Source organism: Bos indicus x Bos taurus, chromosome 28, assembly GCF_003369695.1.
Source record: "Bos indicus x Bos taurus breed Angus x Brahman F1 hybrid chromosome 28, Bos_hybrid_MaternalHap_v2.0, whole genome shotgun sequence".
Classification (NCBI taxonomy): Eukaryota; Metazoa; Chordata; class Mammalia; order Artiodactyla; family Bovidae; genus Bos; species Bos indicus x Bos taurus.
The window spans coordinates 26,340,972-26,365,325 of record NC_040103.1 but is presented as its reverse complement, the minus strand read 5'-3'; the positions used below and the strand labels follow the sequence as shown (position 1 = coordinate 26,365,325).

General features: G+C 44.8%; 2 protein-coding genes across 4 annotated transcripts; both read left to right on the top strand.

Moving 5' to 3' along the window:
• Positions 1-29: 29 nt before the first annotated feature.
• On the top strand, positions 30-13,579 carry SAR1A (secretion associated Ras related GTPase 1A). 3 transcript variants are annotated; one of them, XM_027530973.1, is made up of 8 exons: positions 33-138; positions 532-748; positions 3,528-3,601; positions 3,720-3,839; positions 4,263-4,328; positions 6,803-6,906; positions 9,997-10,128; positions 11,176-13,579. In XM_027530973.1, exons 3-8 carry the CDS (start codon positions 3,544-3,546, stop codon positions 11,290-11,292), a joined length of 597 nt encoding a protein of 198 aa, XP_027386774.1. In that variant the 5' UTR covers positions 33-138; positions 532-748; positions 3,528-3,543; the 3' UTR covers positions 11,293-13,579. The 3 variants fall into 3 exon arrangements, with proteins under 3 accessions (XP_027386773.1, XP_027386774.1, XP_027386775.1); XM_027530972.1 differs by lacking the exon at positions 532-748 and having other exon boundaries at positions 30-138; XM_027530974.1 differs by lacking the exon at positions 532-748 and having other exon boundaries at positions 35-189.
• Positions 13,580-15,325: 1,746 nt separating this feature from the next.
• TYSND1 (trypsin domain containing 1) lies at positions 15,326-23,821 on the top strand. The gene is made up of 4 exons (XM_027530971.1): positions 15,326-17,193; positions 19,103-19,233; positions 20,240-20,425; positions 22,866-23,821. Exons 1-4 carry the CDS (start codon positions 16,022-16,024, stop codon positions 23,081-23,083), a joined length of 1,707 nt encoding a protein of 568 aa, XP_027386772.1. The 5' UTR covers positions 15,326-16,021; the 3' UTR covers positions 23,084-23,821.
• Positions 23,822-24,354: the final 533 nt, after the last annotated feature.

Below are 24,354 nucleotides of genomic sequence, written 5' to 3'. Positions count from 1 at the left end.
GAGCACGCGCCCGGAAGTTCCGGGGAGGGGGGTGTTACGTATATCCGGCGAGTAGCTGGCGGTCCCGGGTGCTGCTGGGCTCTGTACTCTGAGGGAGGGTCCAAGCCGCTTGCTGCCGCCGGAGGAACCCCTTGGGCCGTGAGTCAGGGGGCCTCGGCGAAGGAGGAAGCTGGGGCCGGAGGCGCGAAGGTGGCGGGCAGGGAGGGTCTGGGTGGAGGCCGGCGCAGGCGAGGTTGGGGGAGGAAGTGACACGCAGGCGGTTCTGTGGGGCCGCGGGGCTTGTTCTGGGCGGGGACGGGCCGGCTTGGCCGGGTCTGCTTGGTTCCCTGCTGGCCTCACGGGTATCGGGTCCATCCGCATTTCACTCGGGGGTCTTGGCAGCTGTTGGGCAGGATACCAGTTTTCCTGTCTTTACTGTGCGTCCGGGTTTACGAATCGGCTTCACATCCCCTGTGTCGGATGATTCTCAGCCCTCGGTGGGGTGGATTGAAGTCTTGATAATTATCCTTTTTTTTTTTTTTTTTTTTACAGAGATTAAGGCCTGTAGAGGCATAGTGAATTGCTCAAAACCCCGCAGATAGCAAGTGTGACCGTTCGAACTAGATATCCTGGCTCCTAGTCGAGGGCCCTCCCCACCCCCACTTCAGCCACACTTGTATTATCATCTGCTGTCCTGGGTTGAACCCCGTGTTTTCTTCTTCCGCCACCCTCCTTTTCCCTCTCTTCAGTGCATGGGAAAAAAATCTCGGTTAGTGTTCCCTCTTGTTCTTGTCTTTTCTCTTTTATTTCGGTACATCTGTTTAGGTTGTAACGGGGCTTTACAGAGTTTCGCAGTGGGGCTGCCCTTTGACATTTACCCTGCAGCTAAGCAGAGTTTCCTAGCCAAACGCCAGCTGCTTGCTATCCCAAATCTGTCTGAAATAGTGTCTTAAAGTTGCTCGGAGCATATATAAGTAACGAGTATGTGCAATATAAGTGATGCATAGCTTTTTTTATTGACTGATCATCAGTCTCCTGCTCTTTATTTATTTGAATCATCCGTCTCCTTAAATTTGCAAATTTTAGGTACGTTGGCAATGCTTTTGTTGGTAGTTAGAGCCCTTAAGCTAATTTGCCATAAGATGCCATAAGGATTGTAAAGTGGGTCAAGGCTAGAAAAGAAATAAAGTGCTAGTTATTTAACTTATGGTTTAAAAGTTGTGATGAGTTCTAAGGATGAAAACATTGGATTATCATAGCTGTAACTGGTGGTTTAAGAAAGTTTTTTTTGAAGCAGTTTTGTGATTTGCATTGGAATTTTATGTGATATTAAAAGGAAGGGCTTTGACTTTGGCATTAAAATAGAAGGGTTTGAGTCTTCACATTGTTACCTTTTCAGCTGAGCTCTCTTGGTTAAGCTAAGTAATCTGGGACCATCAGCGCCCTCATCTTGTTAAATGAAGCCGGGGATCCCTACCTCCTAGGGTTAGTGTGAGGCTGAAATGAGATGTTTGTACAGGCATCTTAGAAACTGAGAAACGACTCACTCGAGGGTGCAAAGCCTAAGATCTCAAGGATGGAGGCACCATCAGAGCCATTTCCTCTTTGGGTAGCACTACTGTGAGGTTCTTTGGGTCCAATAAGGGGTTTTTTTATTTTTTAACATCACCTTCATTTTGGAGGGAAGAATTATAGGATTTTTCAAACAGGGATATCAAGGGAACATAAACTGGAGAGTTAAAGTAGTTCTGTTAATTATGAAACATTCCTTAAAATGGGATTTTCTGCCATTCTGTCACCTCCAGAGAATTTATCTAGTTGGGTACACTTCTGTAATGATGTGGTGAAACTTTACAAAATGTCTATAAAGTACTGACTGCAAACCATTGTAGTACAAATGAATATATGCGTTGGGTTTTAAAGTTGAAATCAGTGGGAGTGACCTTAATGAGACATGCTTTCTAAAGGTGAGACTTCAAGTGGTAGAGAAAGAAAATAGGGAAGGATGACTGGTTTGGTAGGATTGCTGAGGAGAGGCACATTGTTCTTTTACTTACCAACAGTGGAAACTTAAGCACAGGAACTTTGTAAGTGTATTTAAGTCATTGGCCTTCTTAGAGACTAAGTTTCCAGACACAACTATTATTTAACATACTAAATTTGGTTTTTCTACCAAAATATATTTTGATGTTGTTGAAGAAGGCAAAAAAATCTTATTTAGTATCTTTGTATAAAAGCTTTTCCCTCAGTCTCTACCCCCACCCAAACTCCCAAGCTTCTTTTGACCCACCTATGGTAAGCCATAGAAGATAAGCACTAAGCAGTCCTGAAAGTTTACAGGTCAGGCCACAGGCCTGATAAAACCAAACCAAAACAAAAACAGTAATTGGATGAAAAAGAAAACTAACATATACTGTCTCATTCTTTAAATGAATATAGGTAGGTTTTTGTAGTTAACCCTTTTACAGTAAACCTTTACTTTTCTAAAAAAATAAAACTTCAGGGAATTTGTTTGATAACAATTGGCCACATCTAGTGTAAAGCCTTGCGTTCAGGTGTTCTTGCTGTTGGAGAGGAGTGAAAGTGGGTATCATTCTTTTTTCTGCACCAAAACTGGTGCTGAGGCAAACATTCAGTGTGATCAGGAAGTGCTGACTCAGAAAACTAAACACCCACCATTGGCTCTGGATTCTATTACGGTTACATTTAGAGGTCCTCTTGCTTATTCCCAGTATATGTATACCTTTTAGTAGCTTTGGGTCGTCTTCTGTTTTGTCTAGGCTTATGGGAAACAGTAGAAAAAGTGCTGTTAATATCAGTATTGAGGTATGTAGTTGGGTAGGAACCTGCCTCTATGTACTGAATGCATTTTCTTATTTTAAGAAAGTCCATATTTGTAAAATGGGTTAGGTGAGTCTTAATTATTCACATTATGACTGGACTCTCTTATCTCTTCATGGCTCTCCAACATAGTGCTGTCATCTTTTTCTAACTTGAGACACATCTATAGAAGAGATTAAACAATACTGTTAAAGAAGAGATAGAATTGGTAAATGGAGCAGTGCAAATTGTGCCAGCTAGTAGGATTTTAGCGAGCTTGTTTTTTAGAGTTGTTTACAAGAATGGGTTAATATGCCTTTTATTCTTGTTTTCTAGTTAGCACATCAGTGTGACATTTTGATCCAGATTATTGATGAGGGTGATTTCCTAGAAGTTTTGTTAACTGGTAGACAGCTGTGGTGTATCTAGGGAACGTGAATGAGCAGGTGCCTGGAGAAGTGAGTCATACAGTGAAAGAGGAAAGTGTATCTTTAACGCCTAGTGCTCTGAGTATCATAGATTGGAAACTGATAGGAAATCAGGAATTTATGCAGATCTGAGTACCCCAGAGACTTCCACTTCCCTCCAGGGTGCAAAATCCTTTGATTTTTTAGGTCCAAAATATGGGGCCCTAACCATGCATGAAGGCCAGCAAATGCGAGTTAACGTCTCCAGAAGTATATCAGCATTCACAAGGCTAATGTTTGCTGCTTTCCTATTTTATACAGGGAGTAAGCATTAATAATGTCTTTCATCTTTGAGTGGATCTACAATGGCTTCAGCAGTGTGCTCCAGTTCCTAGGTAAAGCCATTTCCCTGAAATACACATTTCAAATGCTGTGCATTTCCCAAAACAATTTAAATATAGGTAGATTTTGCTGTGTAGGAGCTAATTATGCTATTATTATTTTCTTTTTTAGGACTCTACAAGAAATCTGGAAAACTTGTATTCTTGGGTTTGGACAATGCAGGCAAAACCACTCTTCTACACATGCTCAAAGATGACAGACTGGGGCAGCATGTTCCAACGTTACATCCAAGTAGGTTTGAAAATACCTGGTGACCTTTTGTTATTTGAGGGTCAGTGTCAGAGTTGGAGGATGGATCTCCAATTTATGCAGTTCTTTTATTTACTGAAGCCCCAGAAGACTTGACAAACAATTCTCTATAGGACACGCTCAAGTCACATACCCATGAATCTAAAGACCTCTGGAACTTTGTCACTATCTGTTCTCACTAGTCCTGCCATGGGACACATCTCCCATATCTACTTCTAAGGAGTAGCAAGCACTTTGGAGAAAAAGAGACTTGGCTTTTTAAAATAATTGAAGGGTATTTTCACCCTTGTATCCTTTTCTTTACAAAGTGAAAGCTTCATTAGGTTTTACGTTTGTATTGGATTATAATTTTGGTAGCTTGGCCTTGTTGGCTGGAGAAGTTTATTTATTTCCTTTATTTTTCAGCATCAGAAGAGCTGACAATTGCTGGAATGACTTTTACAACTTTTGATCTTGGTGGGCATGAGCAAGGTAAGAGATGATTCAGTAGAAGGGTGATGTTGGCTTCTGGATCATTTTGTTCCCCTTTTTCAAAGCAGAGTCTCATATATACCTTTTAAATTGCTTTCTAATAACATGAATATTCCCTTACATAATCATAATAATTGTCAAACCCAGAAAGTTTCATTTACCTACTCTATAGTGTATACTGCCTTTTTTGGTCATTTGTTCTGGTAAGCTCCTTTAAACATTTTCCCTCTCTTAAACAAGATCCAGTACAGTATCACATGTTGAATTTAATCATGTCTCTTTTTTATCATTTATTCAGTGGAGTGTATGTAGGAAATTATTTGTAATTTTAAGTCATTTTAAATTTGTCAAGAGTTGCAAAGATAGTAGAGTGACTATTTGTGATCACTTTGATCTGAACTGATATTTTGTGTATTCTCCCCATTTGGGGCCGTTGATGGAACATTTTCTTCTGCCTTGTTCTCCTCAGTGCTTTGTGCCTTACTCAGCCTATGTCTGCTTGGTTCCCAGATTCCTATCTGGTGTTTATGCAGAATTTGGGGCATCTTTATCTAATGGATGCCCACTTTACATTTGGCATGACTTTATAGTCAGTGATTTTATTAACATTACATTTACTTTATTCATGTAATATTTATATTCTACAAAATCATATATGTAAAATGATCATCAGCACATAAAATACTTATACAAAAACGTGACTGAAAGAACATGTACAGAAACATCAGCAGTGGCTATGTATTGATGGAGGGCTACAGATGATCTTGTTTCCTTTTTTCCTATAATAAGCTTGTATCATTTTCATTCAGGTAGAGAACGGTGCATGGTATCTTTTCTGCTTCTTTCAGAAGTATCTGTAGCCACTTAACAGATTTAAATTCGGAGATAAAATAGTTGTAAGCTGAACTGAGACCATCTGGAGAATGCAGAAGGAGGAGGTGTTTTTAGATACCTGAATTGGGAATTGTATATTATTTGGTGTGATAAATTTAGCTTTCAGGTTTTGATAAGAGTAGAAAAGGAAATGCATTTATGTACAGATGGTCTCCAACTTAACAATGATTTAACTTAAGATTTTTGACTTTACGATAAAACAGCCTTTCGTCATGCTGGGCAGCTCCCCGTCAGCCATGAGATCCCGAGAGTAAACAACTGATATACTTGAAATCATTCTGTGCCCATGCACCGTGCTTTTCTTCATACAGCATTTCATACAAACATATAGTATTCAATGAATTACATGAGAAAGTCAACACATTATAAAATAGGCTTTGTGTTAGATGACTTTGCCCAACTATAAGCTGATATAAGTGTTCTGAGCACTTTTAAGGTAGGCTAGGTTAAGCTATATTTGGAAGGTTTATCAAATACATTTTGACTTAGGAGATTTTCAATTTACAATAGATTTATTGGGATATAACCCCATTATAAAGAAAAATTTGTCCATAGTTTTGTTTGAGGAAAATTTACTTAACGGAAACATTTTTTTCCATAATAACCTTGCTACATTTTACACAAATTACTGAGATGCTGTTGGGAGGGTTTTTCGGTTTTTTTGGTTTTGTTTTTTGGTATAACTTAAAAATTTAACTTATAAAAGTAGTCCAGGATTAACGTAGCAAATTCAGTATATGTTGAGTATACAAATCTGAAAGGTAAAAGTGAAATTCCCCCAACTTCTCCTTCACAGTCCCACTCTTCAGAAGTGACCACTGTTAAATGTTTGATGTAGAAATGCTTCCTTAATCATCCCATAGAAATGAATGGCTTAGAAATTATAATACAGTTAAAGCACTGCTTCCCAGATCATTGTCGCATCATGTTATAAACCAAAAATTGAAATTTATAAGGCACACTGGGTTAAATTAGGAGACAGGTAACTGGCTGGAAACGTCAAGCACCTGGCAAGCCCTGTCTCCCTGTGGGCTGAGTGGATGAAAGTGTCAGTACGCTTACAAATTGGTTAGTTAGGAACTAACTTGGGACTACAGTTATATGGATAAATAATTTGCATCCTGATATTCTAACTCAGAAGTTGCAAACTAAAATGGTTCTGGGGTGAGGTAGGTCATTTAAGTGAGTGAAATCGGGAGTGAGACAGTAGGAAGTGGTGGAAACTTTGACAGACAAGAACTGAAGCCGCATGTAAAGGGGCAGCCACTGCTCAGTCCGCTGATTATTATCCACCCAGTATATGTGGACTGATAGGCGTGGGATTGCCAGATGTTGTACTTTTTCAGAAAATCAGGCAGAAAACCCTGATTTTAGTATTTAAATAAATCAGATTCAGTTCATGGACCATCAGTTTATTCGTCCTCTGTTCTGACTTAATACTGGCTAGGACTTGGAGAATCTGTACAGAGTTTAATGCTATTGAAACCTGGCCAGAATTTGCTTACTTCATAGACCATTAAGTTATTCATATTCAGCATATATGTTTTTAAATTGATGCAACCGCAAACTTTCTCTTTTAGCACGTCGGGTTTGGAAAAATTACCTCCCAGCAATTAATGGGATTGTCTTTCTGGTGGACTGTGCAGATCATCCTCGACTTATGGAATCCAAAGTTGAGCTTAACGTATGTTTATATTTTCTTTTTCTTTTCTTGGTCTCTGTTTCTTTTAAGAAATACAACTTAGTAGTGCCAGTACTTAATCATTCCAGTTAACATTTGGTAAAAGTCCTAGCTACAGGAAGAAAGTATTTTAAAATCAAAAACATTATTTTTCAATGTTCTGAGGAATCTTGTCTTAAATGCAAGTAAATTAACTTTGCTTAAATTTATCACAGGGTGATTCTATGTGCAGTTTGCTCAGGACATTCTGCAGTTAATCCCTGTTTTCCCAGCATAATTAATGTCTTTCCCTTTCACGCATCACGTATGTTCACTCTTTATGATGTGTTGGCATAGTGAAACCTTAAAGGAGATATTAGAGTTCTTTGTGCTTTTGAATCTGTGTTCTCAGGTTGTACCTGCCCAGCCTTTGGCACTGAGTGACCTCCTAGACCTTAACAGGCTGTTCTGTCTTCAGTTTTGGTCACATGCATTGTTTGATATTAACTAGGATTCATGTCGGATTTTTTCCTTTTTCAACATTGCATTTTTCTTGTCTTGATCGTTTCTGTAACGTTGCCTTTATAATCCATACTGTGTCACTCTGCCTCTTCTTTCTCTTTGATTTATAACTCTCTGCATTCTTGTGTCTGGCAATTTGAACCTCTCTCTGGTGGAAGTATGTTTGTTGAATCTGAAGCTGTAGTCTTATGATCCTTCCCTTACTTGACCCCTTGGCACTCGTCATTCTCTCTGTCTGTAAACTCCCCTTTACATTCTTGGTTTTGGTGTTTTCTCTGGCTGATACTTCTCTGACTCCTGGCACAAGCGCCCATTCCCCCTGCTTAGCCCTTAAATCTAGGTGCTCCCCAGGGTCTGTACTTTTTCCCAGGCTGGTCCAGGCTTGTCCCATTCTTTCATCTGCAACCCATCATGCCAGTGACCCCCAAATGGGTTTCTATTATTTGAATCTCTCTTGAGCTCCAACCTCATACATAGTGTTACTTATTAGAAACTCTGCCTACCAATTCTGTCCTCCCAGAGTGGAACTATTCGTCTTACCCATCCTGTACCTGTACATGCAGTGAATGACTATAGATTTCACCACCACCCTGCCATATACTACTTGTCTTTGCCCTCCTTAATATCCTTGAGTAGATCTCTTAACAGTCTGGGGATAAAATCTACAGCTCTTTTGCATAGCACATAAGTTCTTTTATAATCTTTGTTCTGTTTATTTCTCCAGCTTTTCCATTGCCTACCTTGAACTACATTCCAAACATAGATAACAACTTGCCCTCCCTTGAATATTCAGAAGTAACTGTCTATTCAGAAGTAACTGTCTCTTCCTGGTTTTCTCACCTGACCCTTACCCGCTTTTGCTTGCAAATTTCTAAATGTCCTTTAAGAGATCCCACAATTTAGGTATGACTGTTTCTGAGAAGCCTTCTCTGACCTCTCAGACTATTAGACTCTCCATCTTACCAGCATCTGTTGTTTTTACTGATTTTATTAGGTCTCTCCCACTGGAACTTAGATGTAGGGATCTTGTCTTATTTCTTTGTGAAACCCCCATATCTAGGTAGAGAGAAGACAATGGCAACCCACTCCAGTACTCTAGCCTGGAAAATCCCATGGACGGAGGAGCCTCGTAGGCTGCAGTCCATGGGGTTGCAAAGAGTCAGACACAACTGAGGGACTTCACTTTCCCTTTTCACTTTCATGCATTGGAGAAGGAAATGGTGACCCACTCCAGCGTTCTTGCCTGGAGAATCCCAGGGACGGGGGAGCCTGGTGGGCTGCCGTCTGTGGGGTTGCACAGAGTCAGACACGACTGAAGTGACTTAGCAGCATATCTAGTAAAGCCTTGGGCATATAATATGCACTTTGTTACTATTTAATGAATGAATAACTTCCTTACTCTGATTTTGTCTAACATTTCTTGGTACTTGAGATGTTCATAGTAGGTTTCCCTTTATCCTTTTAATCCTGCCATCCTTTCCTAGCTCTTCCTGTCAGTGAAATAGATTCCTAGGCTTGAAATGTTTGCCAGCTTCGGCTCCTGTGTTGTCTTATCATTTAGACATCAGTCTTTTCACTTCTTTCTCCAGAATGCTTGCTGCACTATTCCGTACGTGCTGCTATCTTAGGTTAGATCATCATCCCTTACCTGAGCACCACAGATAGATACTATTTGAGAATTCATTGTACTGAAAGTGTAGATTCTATTTAATAATTCCTGGATTTAGGGTCTATTGCAGCTAACTTCTCAGACTGGCACCATAATATTTGTCATACCATCCCAACTCATTTACTCTGTCAAGACACGTCAACATAAATGCTTTAATCCAGCCAGGTGATACTCCATATGGTTTTATGAACTCTTTCTACTGTAAAGCCATTGGTTATCTTCTTCATTCTTTGGGTTCTGCCTATCCAAACCCTGCCCCTCCTTCAGAGTCCAGTTTAGTTTCCACATCTTTGTTAAGACTTTGCTTAAGTCCATGTCACTGTTTTATTTTCCTGAGTGCCTTTTAGTATTTGTATTCTCTTCCTATTCACTGTGACAGGTAATCATCCACTTGCCGTGCTTTATTGAGAGACGAACATAGAGTGAGGATTTCTTGAGCCAGGGATGTGTCTTCCCTTTCTTTTGTCTTCCTGTCATTGTTGGGGACGGTATGTTGCACACAGGGGGCATCTAGTGAATACTTGGGGTTTCCTGTAGTCTCTTTGAGGCTGTGTAGCCAGAGCTTTGTTCTTCCTGGCCAATGCTCAGTGGAGAGCTGAGGATGGTCTGTGGTTGAGTGATTTAGCTCAGAGTTAAGGTTCTGCTGCTTTACAAATAGACACAACTTTACATTATAATTGTTTTGAAGCTTTTGGGGAATTTTAAACTAATGTCAAGGTAATTTTTAGGGGCTTTTTGCCTAAAGATAAGGGTGTTATATAATGTCAAGATTAACTTTTAGTTAATCACTCAAGTATAAGTATGATCAGATTTTCACTCTGCATTTGGTACCTTGTAGACAAGTTAAAGGCAAAATTATCTTCATTGTCTGGTGGGCTTTTATAGATGCTTCACCCAGCTCTTTTTTTAAATCTTGGCTTTAGGCTTTAATGACAGATGAGACAATATCCAACGTGCCAATCCTTATCTTGGGGAACAAAATTGACAGAACAGATGCAATCAGTGAAGAAAAACTCCGTGAGATATTTGGGCTTTATGGACAGACCACAGGAAAGGTAAGAGAAAAAGTCTTCAGCAGATGCATTATAAAGGCAACTCACAGCTTTTGAAACATTCACGTTTTGCAGTCTAGATTTACTTGTCTTTTAAAAGTAACTGGGCTTAACATTGTTTTTCTAGAGGTGATTTGTAGACTGGGAAGGCTGGAGCATGTTCGTTCTTCCCGTGTTTTCTAAGGAGAGTTTTCTTCAGGTATTTGAAAGAGTCTTTAGCTAGAAATTTTTTTGGACTGGAAATTTCAGGTTATGAAGAGTGCTCATTTATATCATTTTCTAAGCATTGAAATTAGAGTACTGGGTTATTCTCTGTGCTCCTGCTGAGAGAGGTAGGACTGTTACTTCGGTTTGGAGATGAGGAAATTAAGAGGGATTGGTTCAGATCTACACAGCAAGTCAGTGATAAAACCAGGAATAGAACACGGATCTTCCAGATCAGTAGAATCTTGTTGCAGAAAAGTATGCTTGTGAGAGAAAAATCCAGATCAGCTCTAGTTTATAGGCATCCTGGTCTTTTCAGCATAAGGTTTGGTATATTTAATTTTTAAAAATTTGCTTTTCTGGAATCTATAGCTTCCTGACTTTTTTGCATGGTTCCTTAGTCTTGCCTCTTCTTGGTTATATAGTTCTTTCTAGAAATACTTCTTTTCATTAGCTTAGTTTTCCATTTTACACACACTTGAATTTTTAATTTTCTTGACATAACCTGTCATTCGTATATATTTCTGAATACTTGTATTAGTAAGAATGTTCTTATTTCTAAGAAATGCTGGACTTCTTTTGTTCATAAGAGAACATGCTTTTCTTGGTTTGCTGCCATAGCTTTCCAGATGAACCAGTTCGTGTGTTCAAAGCAAGGGTGCTTCACAGTGAGAGAATCTGGGAGTAGGACTCTACTGAAAGCATGAACCCCAGTGGCCTTGACCACATTTCTGTAATTAATCCCTGCTCAGATTTGCTTCTGACGATGGAGAAAGTGATTTTTGTCATCACCCTCGCAAGCTTCTCCACATGGAAATGCTAACATGTTGGTTTTGCCTCCCCTAGGGGAATGTGACCCTGAAGGAGCTGAATGCCCGCCCCATGGAAGTGTTCATGTGCAGCGTGCTCAAGAGGCAAGGATACGGCGAGGGCTTCCGCTGGCTCTCCCAGTATATTGACTGATGTTTGGACAGTGGAAATAAAAGAGTTTTACTTCTCTGGACTGATCCTATTCACAGCTTCCTCACGAACTTTTCTAATAGAACAAGGAAAGCTCTCCGACCGTGTCCGGCGTTGAGAAGCCAAGAGTCTCTGTCTGCTCTCTCATTGCCCAGTGGTGACATGTGCTCTTCTCCACACTGTTGGGAGCTAATGCTGCCCCACGTGCTGGTGCAGGTCAGCACCCCGGGACTTGGAGGTGGCAGGATTTGTCGAGTAGAGCTGTGTGCCATCATGGGCCACCTGGAAAGAAAAACACGTCTCACCACTGTGGTTGATTTCAAAAGAAAGTGATTCTATTTTTTAAAGAAAGTGTTGTTAATGTAATCGGTGACCCTCCTCATAATTTTTTTTTTTAAGTTCACAATATACTTGGTCCAGAGTTTTCTTTTCTTTTTTTTTAATCTAGTGAATGGCATTTAAATATTTCATAAAATTATGCACAGATACACGTTGGAGTCCAGAGCTCAGTTAAGTGAACAGCAGGCTGGTGAGAGAGGCTCCCCCGTGTCCCTGACTGCCTTTAGTAGGTGGCACCACCCTGTGCACAGAGCACTAGGGAAGAGCAGAACTCCAGCCTCGCCGCTGAGGCTGGTTTCCACCGTGCCGGGCTCCGGTCATGTCTCCTCCCAACATGGATAGCAGATGGGTCACTGTGGAGGAGTTAGTTCTAGCCTGGGTTATTGTTACTGTCTTTACTCAATAAGTTACCAATTTCAGCCCGTCTTTGCTTTTATGCAGTTTTAAACTTTGATTTCTTTCTGTAGCACCTTCTTCATTTTCAGTTGTAAAAAGTGACTTTCGCCTCATGAAAGATTTGAGTACATCTCCCATGTTGTCACACACTACAGGTGTGTCCCAGTCATTTTTGCAAATTCTAGGGGAAATTTTTTTCTCAATAGGAGAGTCACACAGGACAAAGTTAACAGCTTAAGAACTCTTAATTCTGTGAGTTGAGAACTTCGACATCTGATATTATAGCATTTGTTTGAATCTAGGAAAGATTTATTTCACTTGCAGAATTTGGTTTCTTTATTGGACTTCATGAACTCTCTTTTTTTGTATTGGTTATCAATTTTTTTTTTGGTGTTAAAGGTTATCATCTGTAACTTTTCCAGATTTTGGGGGTGGGTGGGAGGTGTTATGAAATTGTCTTTCTCCAGGCCAGAAATAACCTGGGGAAATTCTAATCCAAGAACTGTGTGTTGAGCTGTTCCTTTTGAGCCAGCATCACCTGTCAGTTAGCACCTGGTATAAAAGCCTCAGTGTCCCCAGCAGTGTGATGAGGGTTATTTTTATAGCATTCCACTTTCCTAATGTCAGGTGTGAAATCAGATTTTCATGATCTTAACCAATGTTTTACCCTTGTAGTCAAGGATGAAGGGATAAGAGATGGTCTTCATGTGGAAGGATATCTTCTTTAATTAAAAATTAGAGGTATTTTTCTCAGAACTGAAAATTGTGATGTTGAGGCTTATTTGCAGAGGACTGAACTAAATTCAGTGGATTCTTGCTTTTAATGTGAGAGCATGGAAAGTGTGGATTACACATTCCTGGGGTGAGAGTATTTTTCTTTAGTTGGATTTTGCATTGTTAGTTTTCAGTACTGACCTGTTGGGAAAGCATACTTTTTCACAGCTAGGTACCAAATGCAGAGGCTCAACGAAGCATAAAGCTGGGAAGAGCAAGTTTTTCATTTATTAGCAAGCATAGCTGGTTTGGAAAGGGATTAAAGCCTTAAGTGAACAAATCTAGCTAATGGTGAATGAACTAGGTAGTTAACTTGCATACTTTTGATTTCCTTTGGCTAAAGGTAACCCATACTTCTCTGTCCAGAGATAGGAGAGGTGTGATTGCTTCAGTGTTAGTTTTCTTTTTTTTTCTTCCTATTTGTCCCTAGTCAATTTTTAGCAAGCTAGAAAACTATGGATTCTACACAGGGCAGCTCTTTGTGAAAGTGGTTTATTTTGGCCACCGGAGAAAGAGTTGGGATTGAAAAATCAAGTGGCGCCTGTCTGTTTTTTGCCCCACAGAAAACACAGTTCCTATAATAAAATAGAGGAAAGAAGCCGCTGTGAGGAGCTCGGCTCCTAACAGGATCAGAGCTTTGTACAGGAACTCCCATGAATTGCGACTTTTCATTCTGTTTTATCAGAGTGCGTATATGTCCTATTTCAGGAAAAATAAAACAGTCATTTACAGAAGAGAGTCAATCTGTATCTTAAGTGTTTTAATAAAAAGTTAAAACAAATTTTCTATCTTGCTCCTTTTTGGCATTGGCTTGTTCTGAGTATGAACATACAACAGGTAAGAGAGACAAATTTTGCTTATGAGGGGATGCAGGGTGTGAGTGTGTGGAAAGACCAGGCCAATTTACACATTCCACTACAAGTAATAAATTGAGTACTGTTTGTGAGCCTTGCAACAAATGGTGGTCCCAGGATTGGTGGTTATTTCTGCAACTGGATGGACATGGCAGACTTTTTGTACAAAATCTCATATATTAACACACTAGTAGGGGCTGGGTTCAATTTAGCCGTGTTTTATCATTTGATATAAAATTGGAGAGATTCAGTTAAATGTTACATTTTGCAAAATAGGAAAAGTAATGAAACGTATGCTTGAGCATTTAGTATGCTTGTAGGAAGCTTTGCTTTTAAAAAACCCAAATAAGGTTCTAAAATTTAAGTACTGGGATAAAATAGAATGGGAAGCAAAATGCAGCAGGTCGTTTTAAATTACCGGAGTATTAAATTACCGGAGACATCTTGAGCTTGAAACATACTGTGAAATGATGGCATGGGTTTTACGTTTATATAAATTTATTTGTGCTACTTGAGTCAGATCAGAGCATAAAAATTAAAGGCTAAGTCAATGAGCCCAGCACTCAGGGGGTCAGGACTGTGCTGTGATGTGTCGTAAATAGAGAAAAACCTGATGCAAACAGTTCATGCTGGAGGCTTGAGCATCACTCTGGAAAGAAACACTTTCTTAATTGCTGGGAAGTTGGATAGTCAGATTTTACTGTGATAAGCCATCTTCTGTGTCAGAAAAAGAAGACAGTACCTGCTATGGGAAAACTGCTGATTTCAGTACTGCTTCATACTATAATGGATCATTTCCCTTTCTCAGACAGGTTTGTGTGAGACTGGAAATATTGAACATTACCCTGTATTGTGTTGCAGATAAAACCAAGCAGCATTAATTTATTTAAAAATTGACTAGAAAGGTTATGTAGTGTAGCAATTGAATGTTTTTCATTAATGCTGACATAAATATCTCCTAAAATAATTCCATTAAAATTAATGTGTACTTTAGTTGATAGTATGATAAACAGACCTTCATAAAATGTCTAGCTTGTGGTGTCTGCTTCAGGGATATCCAAAACACACTTGTTTGTATTCCTCTGCCTTCAGGGTGACTTCATTGGAAAAGATCAGGGGTGGCAAACTATAGCTTGTGGTCCCGATCTGGCCTGCTGCCTGTTGTATGACCTGTGAGGGGAAAAAAGTGCAATTTTGTGACATGCTACAATGATAAAAAATTTGAATTCTTTGTAATTTGAATTAAATTTTATTGGAACACAGCCATCCCACTCCTTTGGCTTTTGCACGCTACAGCAGCAGAGCTTAGTATTTGAGACAGAGACTACATGGCTCACAAACCATGATCTATTTACACTCTGGCCCTTTACAGAAAAAGGAACCCCTAACCTAGATAAATACTATATAAACCATATAAATGTCTTTATATGAAATGTGTATACTGCCAACTATAGGTTGTGTAATTTAAAACTTTGACTTCAGTTACTGTTTATCCTGGGTTTCCCTGGTGGCTCAGTGGTAAAGAATCTGCCTGCCAATGCAGGAGATGCAAGAGACCTGAGTGGGGAAGATCCCTTGGAGGAGGAAATGGCAACCCATTCCAGTATTCTTACCTGGGAAATCCCATGGAGAGAGGAGCCAGGCGGGCTACAGTCCATGGGTTCACAAAAAGTCGGACACTACTTAGCAACTAAACAACAACTGCTTATCAGTTTTGAAGGCCAATTTTATTTTGAGCAAATCCAGTTTCCATGAGATTGGTAGCGTGGTCTTTGGCATCAAAAGACCCGAGTTGTATCTTATGAGCTCTATTATCTCCTAGTGGATTGCTGTACGGTTTACTTACAAAATTTCAAAGTACTGAACGGCTTCTTTGCCCGTCTTATCCCAGGGATCAGAGGTCAGATGTCTCCTACACCTGGGCAGATACTGACAGGGACCCGTTAGGGACTGGGCAAATCTACGCACGGCACCACACATTTGTATTCCCTTTCCTGCAGCTCAGCGAACAGAGACGAGACTAGGCTCCGAAGGACCAGCACGCCCTTATCTCCCGGTAAAAGCCACATTCCTGTCACTCTCCCGGGGCTCGTCCTCCGGTCCTACAGCTCCCGCTTACATTGCGCTGGTGACCTGAACGGTCTAGGGCGGGGAAAGGCGGGGTTAGCCTCAGCAGCCAATCAGGACTCGGCCCCTTGCCCAGCCAATGGGGTTTAGCCAATCCGGCCTGACAAGGAAGCCCTGGGACAGTGCTTGCGCCTCTTGCTTCCAGCTTTGGGTGGCGCTACGTGGGGTCAGCTGGTTCCGGTCGTGGTCTTTGCTCACTCGCTCGCTCTCCGGGAAGCCCTCGGTGTGCCGTCCCGGAGGCCATGGGGCGTCAGTGGGGGCCCGCCATGAGGGCAGCTGAGCAGGCGGGCTGCGTGGTGAGCGCCTCCCGGGCAGGGCAGCCCGAGGCAGGCTCGTGGAGCTGCAGCGGGGTGATCCTGAACCGTCGCCCGGGCCTGGTGCTGTGCCATGGGGGCATCTTCACCCCCTTCCTGCGGGCCGGCAGCGGGGCGCTGACCGCTGCGAGCACCGCCTTCCTGCCGGGCGACAGTTGCGGCGACGACCTGCGCCTGCACGTGCAGTGCGGCCCAACCGCCGCAAGTCCGGCAGGCCGCGCGGAGCGGGGTCGCCCGGGGTTGTGCACGCCCCAGTGCGCCGGCCTGGAACCCGGTCCGCCCGCCCGGCCCCGCGGGCGGCCACTGCAGCCCCCGCGCCCCGCCGAGCTTCTGCTGCTGTTGAGCTGCCCGGCCTTCCGGGGCCACTTCGTGCGCCTCTTCGGCGGCGAGGAGGCCGAGCAGTGGCGCTTCGCAAACGCCGCACCGGATGATGAGGTGTCGGAGGAAGAGGAGGAGGACCAGCTGAGAGCGCTGGGGTGGTTCGCACTGCTTCGCGTGCGGCCGGAGATGGAGAAGGAGGCGGAGGAGCGAGGGCCGGTATTGGCCGTGGCGCCTCTCGGGGACGTGCCCAAGGGCGCACCGCTCCTGGCTTGCGGCTCCCCGTTCGGGGCCTTCTGCCCGGACATCTTTCTCAATACGCTCAGCCGCGGTGTGCTCAGCAACTCAGCCGGCCCGCTGCTGCTCACCGATGCCCGCTGCCTGCCAGGCACGGAGGGCGGAGGCGTGTTCGCGTCGCGGCCCGCGGGGGCGTTGGTGGCGCTGGTGGCTGCACCCCTCTGCTGGAAGGCCCGCGAGTGGGTGGGCCTCACGCTGCTCTGCGCCGCCGCCCCACTGCTCAGCGTAGCCCGAGCCGCCCTCTGCCGCCTTCACCCCGACACTGCCGCCCTGGCTGCCCTCCTACCGCCTGAGATGGGTGCCCCATGGGGCCTGCCCCTCCGATACCGAGACCCCGGGCCCCCTTGGGCAGCTGCGGCCGTGCTGGTGGAGTGTGGTTCTGTCTGGGGCTCCGGAGTGGCCGTGGCGCCCCATCTCGTGGTGACCTGCCGGCATGTGGCCCCTCGGGAGACGGCGAGGGTCCTGGTGCACTCCACTACCCCCAAGTAAGGCCCTGAAGGTTGCCCGCACTCCACTCCCTCACCAGCTGTCAGGACTAGAGTCCAGGCCTCAGGTCATAATCCTGAGGACTATGGAGGCCTTCTGGTCTCAGGCTCATGCCTTGGAGGTGCACTGTGTGTAGGGGCCTGGGACCCTCCTCTCATCCTTGGTACTCAGAACCCCAGAGTAGGGAGTTCTGTGCCTCCTGGCAGAGGGTGAATGGGACTTGGGCAAGATGCCAAGCAACTCTGGAGATCTGTGGCGCCGTTCAGCATCCCTGACTAAGCATCACTGAGCTCCCACTCCCAGTCTGAATTCCTTCTGGGCAACTCCTCTGTCTCAGCCTTGCACCCACACACACCCAGAGGCCCTTGAATGGAGTCTTCCTAACCCTGTTCTCTTTCCCCTGAATGCCTAGTGAAATGCCAGGGGCCCAGGGTGCCACCCTTCTGGAGTAGGAGAGGAGCCTGTTACTCTTACTTGATTTATCTCTTAGATCTTAACCAGAACATCCCTTCTGGATCAGAATGACAGATATGGGATTCCACCTAATAAGAATATTAGAGTGGGGCCCAGGCAAATAGGTATATTTTGAACAGTTGTGGGGTGGTCTTGGCCGCCAGTTTAGAACTTCAGACAGTCATTTGTCCCCTCTCTGCAAGGAAAGCACTCCTGCTGTCATGTACTTTCACTTGCTTTGACAGTGGAGTCGGCAGCCTCAGCTTCTTGGCTTGATTTTCCAATACGTGTTCTTTCTGTTTCTTCTGTAATCCCAGGTACTTTACCTAGGCCAAAGCAAAGCACTATAGCACCTTGGTGTAACTGTTGTTCTCCTGTACGTGGTCCAACCCAACTTCTCAGCCCAGATCTTCCCAAATGCCTCTACTGAACTTCCAAGGTTAACCCAGCCTGGCTTTGCCATAGAAATCCCCTCTTGACAATCAACAGGATGGCCATGACTTTATAGGGAAGACTGATACTGAGAATTTTCCTCTGTGTGTGGTCCCCAATTCCTCCCCCCTCCCACTGTCCCCCACCCCAACATACTCTTGGTCCTAGGGAACCCACCAGGTCTCCTGGAAGCTACTCCTGCAGTGTGTGTAACAGGCAACCATGCATAATCTTGGGCAATGTGCTTAATCTGTCTAAGCTGCTTTCCCAGGAATTGACATGTAAAGTCTTGCTACTGCCACATAGTAAGAGCTATAGAAGTGCTAGCATCTATATAAACACGGACCCAGAGGATGAAATTGTATCATGTGTGTCCCACTAAATGACAAGACTGTGGGTATCAAATGAGGGAGAAAAGGAAGACCCTGGGAAAATCAGCCCTGGCTCCTCCCGCTAACTGCTGCTGCTGCTGCTACTGCTGCTAAGTCGCTTCAGTCGTGTCCTACTCTGTGCAGCCCCACAGACGGCAGCCCACCAGGCTCCTCTATTCGTGGGATTTTCCAGGCAAGAGTACTGGAGTGGGGTGCCATTGCCTTCTCCCACTAACTGTGTGACTGTGAGATATATTTACTCAGCCTCTCTGGGCCTCAAAAGCACCATCTGAAATGGAGATAATACCAGTGTCTAGTTCATGGGGCTGCTCTGAGGACTAAATGAAATGATGTCCATAGAACATTAACACCAGGCCTGGCCCACAGCGCTCCCTGGGTGCTGGGTGTCTGTGATCATGATAACGTGCAGGAACCCATATATAGAGGTACTCTGCGCTTGGTAAAGCATACTTGGAAATTCCACAGAACAGCTAAGTGATGTGCCCAGAGTTGCTTGCGGGTATGTTCCAGGGCTAACACCAAATCTTTTGAGTCCCGAGTTCATGATTTTTACTGTTACTCATTATTTTGCTTCCTCCCAGTGCTAAAGGTTGGGAGAGCTAGCCTGTCATTTTGTTTCTCTTGTATCCAGGAGTGCCATAATCTGGGGACGTGTGGTGTTTGCCACCCAGGAGACGTCTCCCTATGACATAGCAGTTGTGAGACTGGAGGAGGACCTAGATGGTGTCCCTGTACCTGTGCCTGCTGAGCATTTCCATGAAGGTAATGAACAAAGGGTCCCTTTGGTCAGGAAAGGACCTTGGAAAATCAGTGTTGGGCACATCAAGCCTACAGATCAGGGGCCAGCCCCTCAGATCAGCTTCCTTCCCCACCCTTGCTGGAGTAACGAGTCAAGCTGGCACCTCGTTGCATCCTGGTTACAGTGCTTTGGCTGGAGTTGCTCTTAGAGGCCTCCCTGCTGTGCTCAGCATGCCCACGGTGCTGGGGGGCAGGTGGAATTCCCAGCGGAAGATAAAGCATGTCTTTTTCCTGAGGCCCTGCAGCAGTGTAGTGTGGAGGTGCTGAACCTTGAGGACTCCTTATAACACTGCAGGCTGGTCTGCGAGGCTCCAGTGGCATGATTGGAGTGAAAGGCCTTGTGATGCTGCCACAGAAGTACCAGATGTTTTGGTTTGTGGATGTGATTTGTTATTACGTAACAAGGATTATGAGCTCACTGCATTGGCGTCTCTTCTGCCACTTACTAGCCCTGAATCCTTGGACAGGCAACTTCATATTCTTTGTCTCAGTTTCCACATTTGTAAAATGGGGATAATGCTACTTACCCCTAGGTCTTGTGAGGACTGGGTGAAATATTGCCTGTAAAGCACTTGGTGAAGGAAGGTGATGCCCATTTTGTAGTTATTGTCAGGGTTTTATTTTCACCAATAGACTTTTTAGTCCTAGGAGTTGGGTGTTAATTCCACAAACATGTATTGAGCACCTGGCTAGATGCTAGGAATCCTAAAAAGTGACTACCCAGTCCAGAAGGGGAATGAGGGCTGAAGAGAAATGATGGAGCAGATACAGTGGAGGTCCTGACCTCTTTCTGTAGGGGCCTGGGGAAAGTTCTCATGGAGGCAACAGGCATCTGAGCAGAAACTAGAAAGGCAGACAGGGTTTGGAAATTCGGAGAGGATTGGTGGGGGTGGGGGGGGGCTTGGCGAGGGTGTGAGTCCTGCCAGACGGAGGAGGCTCCCCAGCTTAACCCTCCTTCCTTCCCTGGCAGGTGAGGCTGTCAGTGTAGTGGGCTTCGGCGTCTTCGGCCAGGCTTGCGGGCCCTCGGTGACCTCAGGCATCCTGTCGGCTGTGGTGCGGGTGGATGACACGCCGGTGATGCTGCAGACCACGTGTGCCGTGCATGGTGGCTCCAGCGGGGGCCCGCTCTTCTCTGCCTGCTCCGGGGACCTCCTGGGTAACCAGCCCCTTGGCCCTCTCCCGGCCTTCCCCTGGCCAGAGCCTCAGTCCCACCCACGAGTGCCCAGTGACCAGCCCTAGCAGCCACCCTGTCTGGAAGGATGATGGGCCTTATGCCCAGGGCTAATTAGCCAAGGTTTTTTGGACTGTGGTGCTTCTGAGGTCGGAGAGGATGGATGCTGGGCTTGGAGGGAAGAGATCTGAGTTCTAGTCCTTTCTCTGCCACTAAGGCACTCCACGACCTCAGGTAAGTCACTTAATATCATTTGATCTGTGAAACTCGGTAGTTGGATGAGTCCAAGGGTCACAAACTCAAAAGCCCAACCTACCAGTTGGGCAAGTAAAGTGAATGAGTGAATGAATGAGTGAGTGAGTGAGTGAGTGCATATCTTCAGTGAGTGGAGGACAAAGGAGAAACGGGGTGAACACCACTCAACTCCAGCACATTCTTGCCTCATTACAAAGATATGTGGGCCTAACACTGGCTGACTTTACAGTTTTTCACAAAGTGTGAACTCTTTTTTTTTTTTTTAATAAATATGTGTTTGTTAAATCTTTCAATTTAAAATTTTTGTTAAGTTTTTAAAAAAAAAAATCTGTTTAAAAAAAAGCCAACCATGAGTCCATATGGATACCTCCACCTACAGTCCAGCACACAGGGTTCATGCAAGCCTTCCCCTTCCCTTACTTCTGACTGCTTTCTCCCATAGTGAGAAACGTTGCCTTTTTGTTGCTAGCTGCAGTAGATTTACTTATTTCTTCAACTGTAGTGTACAAAAAAAGTACTTTCAGAATTCCTAACCACATCCCTGTGAGAAACATTTACCAACTAGAAGACAATATTTGAGCGAGTACCATTCTTTAGCCTTAAAGTGTCCAGTCAAAAAGCTGTTTTCCAAAGTTTCTTAGATTAGCTCCTTCCCCTTCAGAATGGTTATGTGATTCATTTGAAATACAGTTAGGTACATTCATCCTAGTCCGAATTCCATCTTTCTCCCATATACTGGTTGACCTTCTAAAAGATGTGTACAGATAAATGGATACAGAGATAAATATAAATGTGTGTATGCATGAGTTTGTGTGTGTGTGTATATACATATGTCTCTTATCTTCGTCTGCTGAGAGGGGCTAGAAGCCAGTGACACTCCAGTTGCAATGAGCATGCCGAGAGTCCAGATCTTGGTTTCTAAGAGTCATTCTCTAATAAAAAGAACCAGGAACTGACTGATTCCAGGGCTGCTTTGTGGTGCTGGAAAGGAAGCAAACCCTAAGAAAAACCAAATGATGAGTGTGTCAAATGTTGAAAAACCCAAGAGCTGATGTGAAGGAGCTCCTGTTGGAACAATTTGAGCAACAAAACAAATAGCAGTAGTATTGGATTGTAACCCAAGCAAAGAATGAATACTCGTGAGTCTATACTGATATAAGTTAATATTGAATGAATTAAAAAATGGAGACAAAGGATAGCTTTCCCTTATGGAAGAATTTCTATTAATAAATGTAGGAGAAATGAAGCTCAGTAGTTGTAGCACATGGGCCTAGTTACCCCATAGCATAAGAGATCTTCCCAGACCAGGGATTGAACTGGTGTCCCTTGTATTGTAAGCCAGATTTTTAACCACTGGACTACCAGACCAGACACACCTCAGTCTTAATCGTGAGAAAACATCAGGTCAACCCAAATTGAGGGACATTCTACAGAATAATTGACCTGTACTCTTCAAAGTGTCAAGGCTGTGGAAGATAGACACTGGAAGTGACTCAGATAGGAGGAGACCCAGGAGACATGATGACTAAATGCCATGTGGGATCCTGGATCAGAAGAAGAGCATTAGTGCAAACCCTGGTCCATCCAAGTGAGTTCTGTCCTTTAGTTAATAGCATGTCACGAAGCTTAATTTCTTGGTTTTGATCAATGTGGTGTGGTGACATAAGGAAAAGCTGGGTCCAGGATGTACAGGAACTCTGTACTATTTGGGCAAGACTCCTAAAATTTTCTTCAAAAAATTCATATACATGCACTGAGCTGGCCACCCAAAACTTCTGTGTGAGTCTGATTCATTCATTCATTCACTCAACAAGTGCGTGTTGAGGTCCCGCTATCCCAGGCCCTCTTTCAGGTCCTGGCGAGATTATGAATAAAACACAGCAGCCCAGCCCTCATGGAGCTGAAAGATAACAGAAGTTGGAGAGAAAAATACCAAAATAAGTGAGACATAGTGTTAGATACTGATAGCGTTAGGGAGAAAGTAAAGCCAGGAAGGAGGACTGGGGCATGAGGGGCCTATGTCAATACATGAAGCCTGGTGTCTGTCACTGTGAGGGGTATTCAGCATCCCCGCCCTCGACAGGCCCAGGGCCTCCAGGATAGAGGTGGGTCTCCCTCCCTTCCCTGAGCCTTCGCTCATGCCCTCTTTTCCTCTCTGTCTTCTGAACAGGCATTGTCGCCAGCAACACCCGGGACAATAATACGGGGGCCACATACCCCCACCTGAACTTCAGCATCCCCATCACGGTGCTCCAGCCGGCCCTGCAGCAGTACAGCCAGACAGGCGACCTGGGCGGCTTCCGCCAGCTAGACCGCGCCTCCGAGCCAGTGAGGGTGGTGTGGCGGCTGCAGCGGCCCCCAGCAGAGGCCCTGCGGAGCAAGCTCTGAAGCTGTGTCACCCCTCTGCGGGGGAGAGCAGCCCTTTGATGCCGTGGGGAAGGCTGATGCTGGCGGCCTCAGGATCCAGACGGGACCCACCAGAGCCCAGTTGCCTCCCCTTCACTACCCACCTTGCTCAGCTCTGGAGTCTGGACCAAACTTCTCTTTAGCTGCTGGGGACCTCTTACCGGGCAGGCCATTTGGGGGCGCTTTCTCTCTCTGCCCCCTGACAGTAGACTCAGCTCTGTCCCTTCCCTTCTGGCGAGCTCAGGACAGCCGTACAACAGCCCTGGTCCTGACAGAGATGCTGGCTGCAAGACAGGCCCAGTCCTGGTTTCGAGTCTGTCCCCTGTCACCTGATGATCGCTGGCCACCTGGAGCAGCATCTTCCCTGGGGCCTTGGCTCCTCTCTGCCCTCGGTCAGAATGGGGCTGACAGAGCACTGGGGCTTCCTCGGAAAAACCTCAGCAGAGGGGCTCTGCTCCGAAGACCAGAGCTGCAAGAAAAAGCATCATCCTGTTCCGTGGACCGGCAGTGGCATCCCTGGAAGCCAGGACTCCCGGCTGTTCGTATGTCAGGTGCCCTGACCTCTGGGGCACTCACACACAGTGCTTTCGTTTTCCAGCCTGGGAAATGGGCCTCAGGGATCTGGGGTGGGGTGGAGGAGTGGGATGTGTCTTGCTGGGCTGTCTGGTTGGGGTTCAGGAATAAACAGGACCTCCAAGGGATGAGTCCTTATATGTCAGATTCTTTTTTTGTTTCATGAGTTGAATGGGGAATAGGAAAGCTCCAGGCACAGAAGTACACACTTTCTGTCCTGCTGTCTCAGTGGGGTTGATCTCACAGGACACTCTTGTGTCAGACTAGTCCTAGTAGCTGGTTGTAGGGCCAGTCAGCCCTGGATGGGCTTGCAGGCCTGGGTCAGTAGTGGTCTTGGCCTGGTAGCAGATGTTTACAGGGTGCCTAGCTGAGCCAGGCCCAGGGATGGACAGGAGTTGGGGAGTTCAAAGGTGAACAAGGCCATGGTGGCCCCTAGGAGTTAAGACTAACCCCTGGAGTCAGGAACATGTATTGCATGCCCAGGGCCTTGTGTGTGCCAGCCTTCAAGAAATAATTGTTAAATCATTGACAGATTGAATGCAATTTGGGAGCAACTGGGGCAGGGGTGAAATGGGGTGGGGCTCTAATCTAAGCAGAGAGAATTGCTCTGAGTACTTTGTTTCAATATCTGTTTGTTGAGTGCCAGCTCTGGGCAACCACAGAACACTCCGGAGACAGGG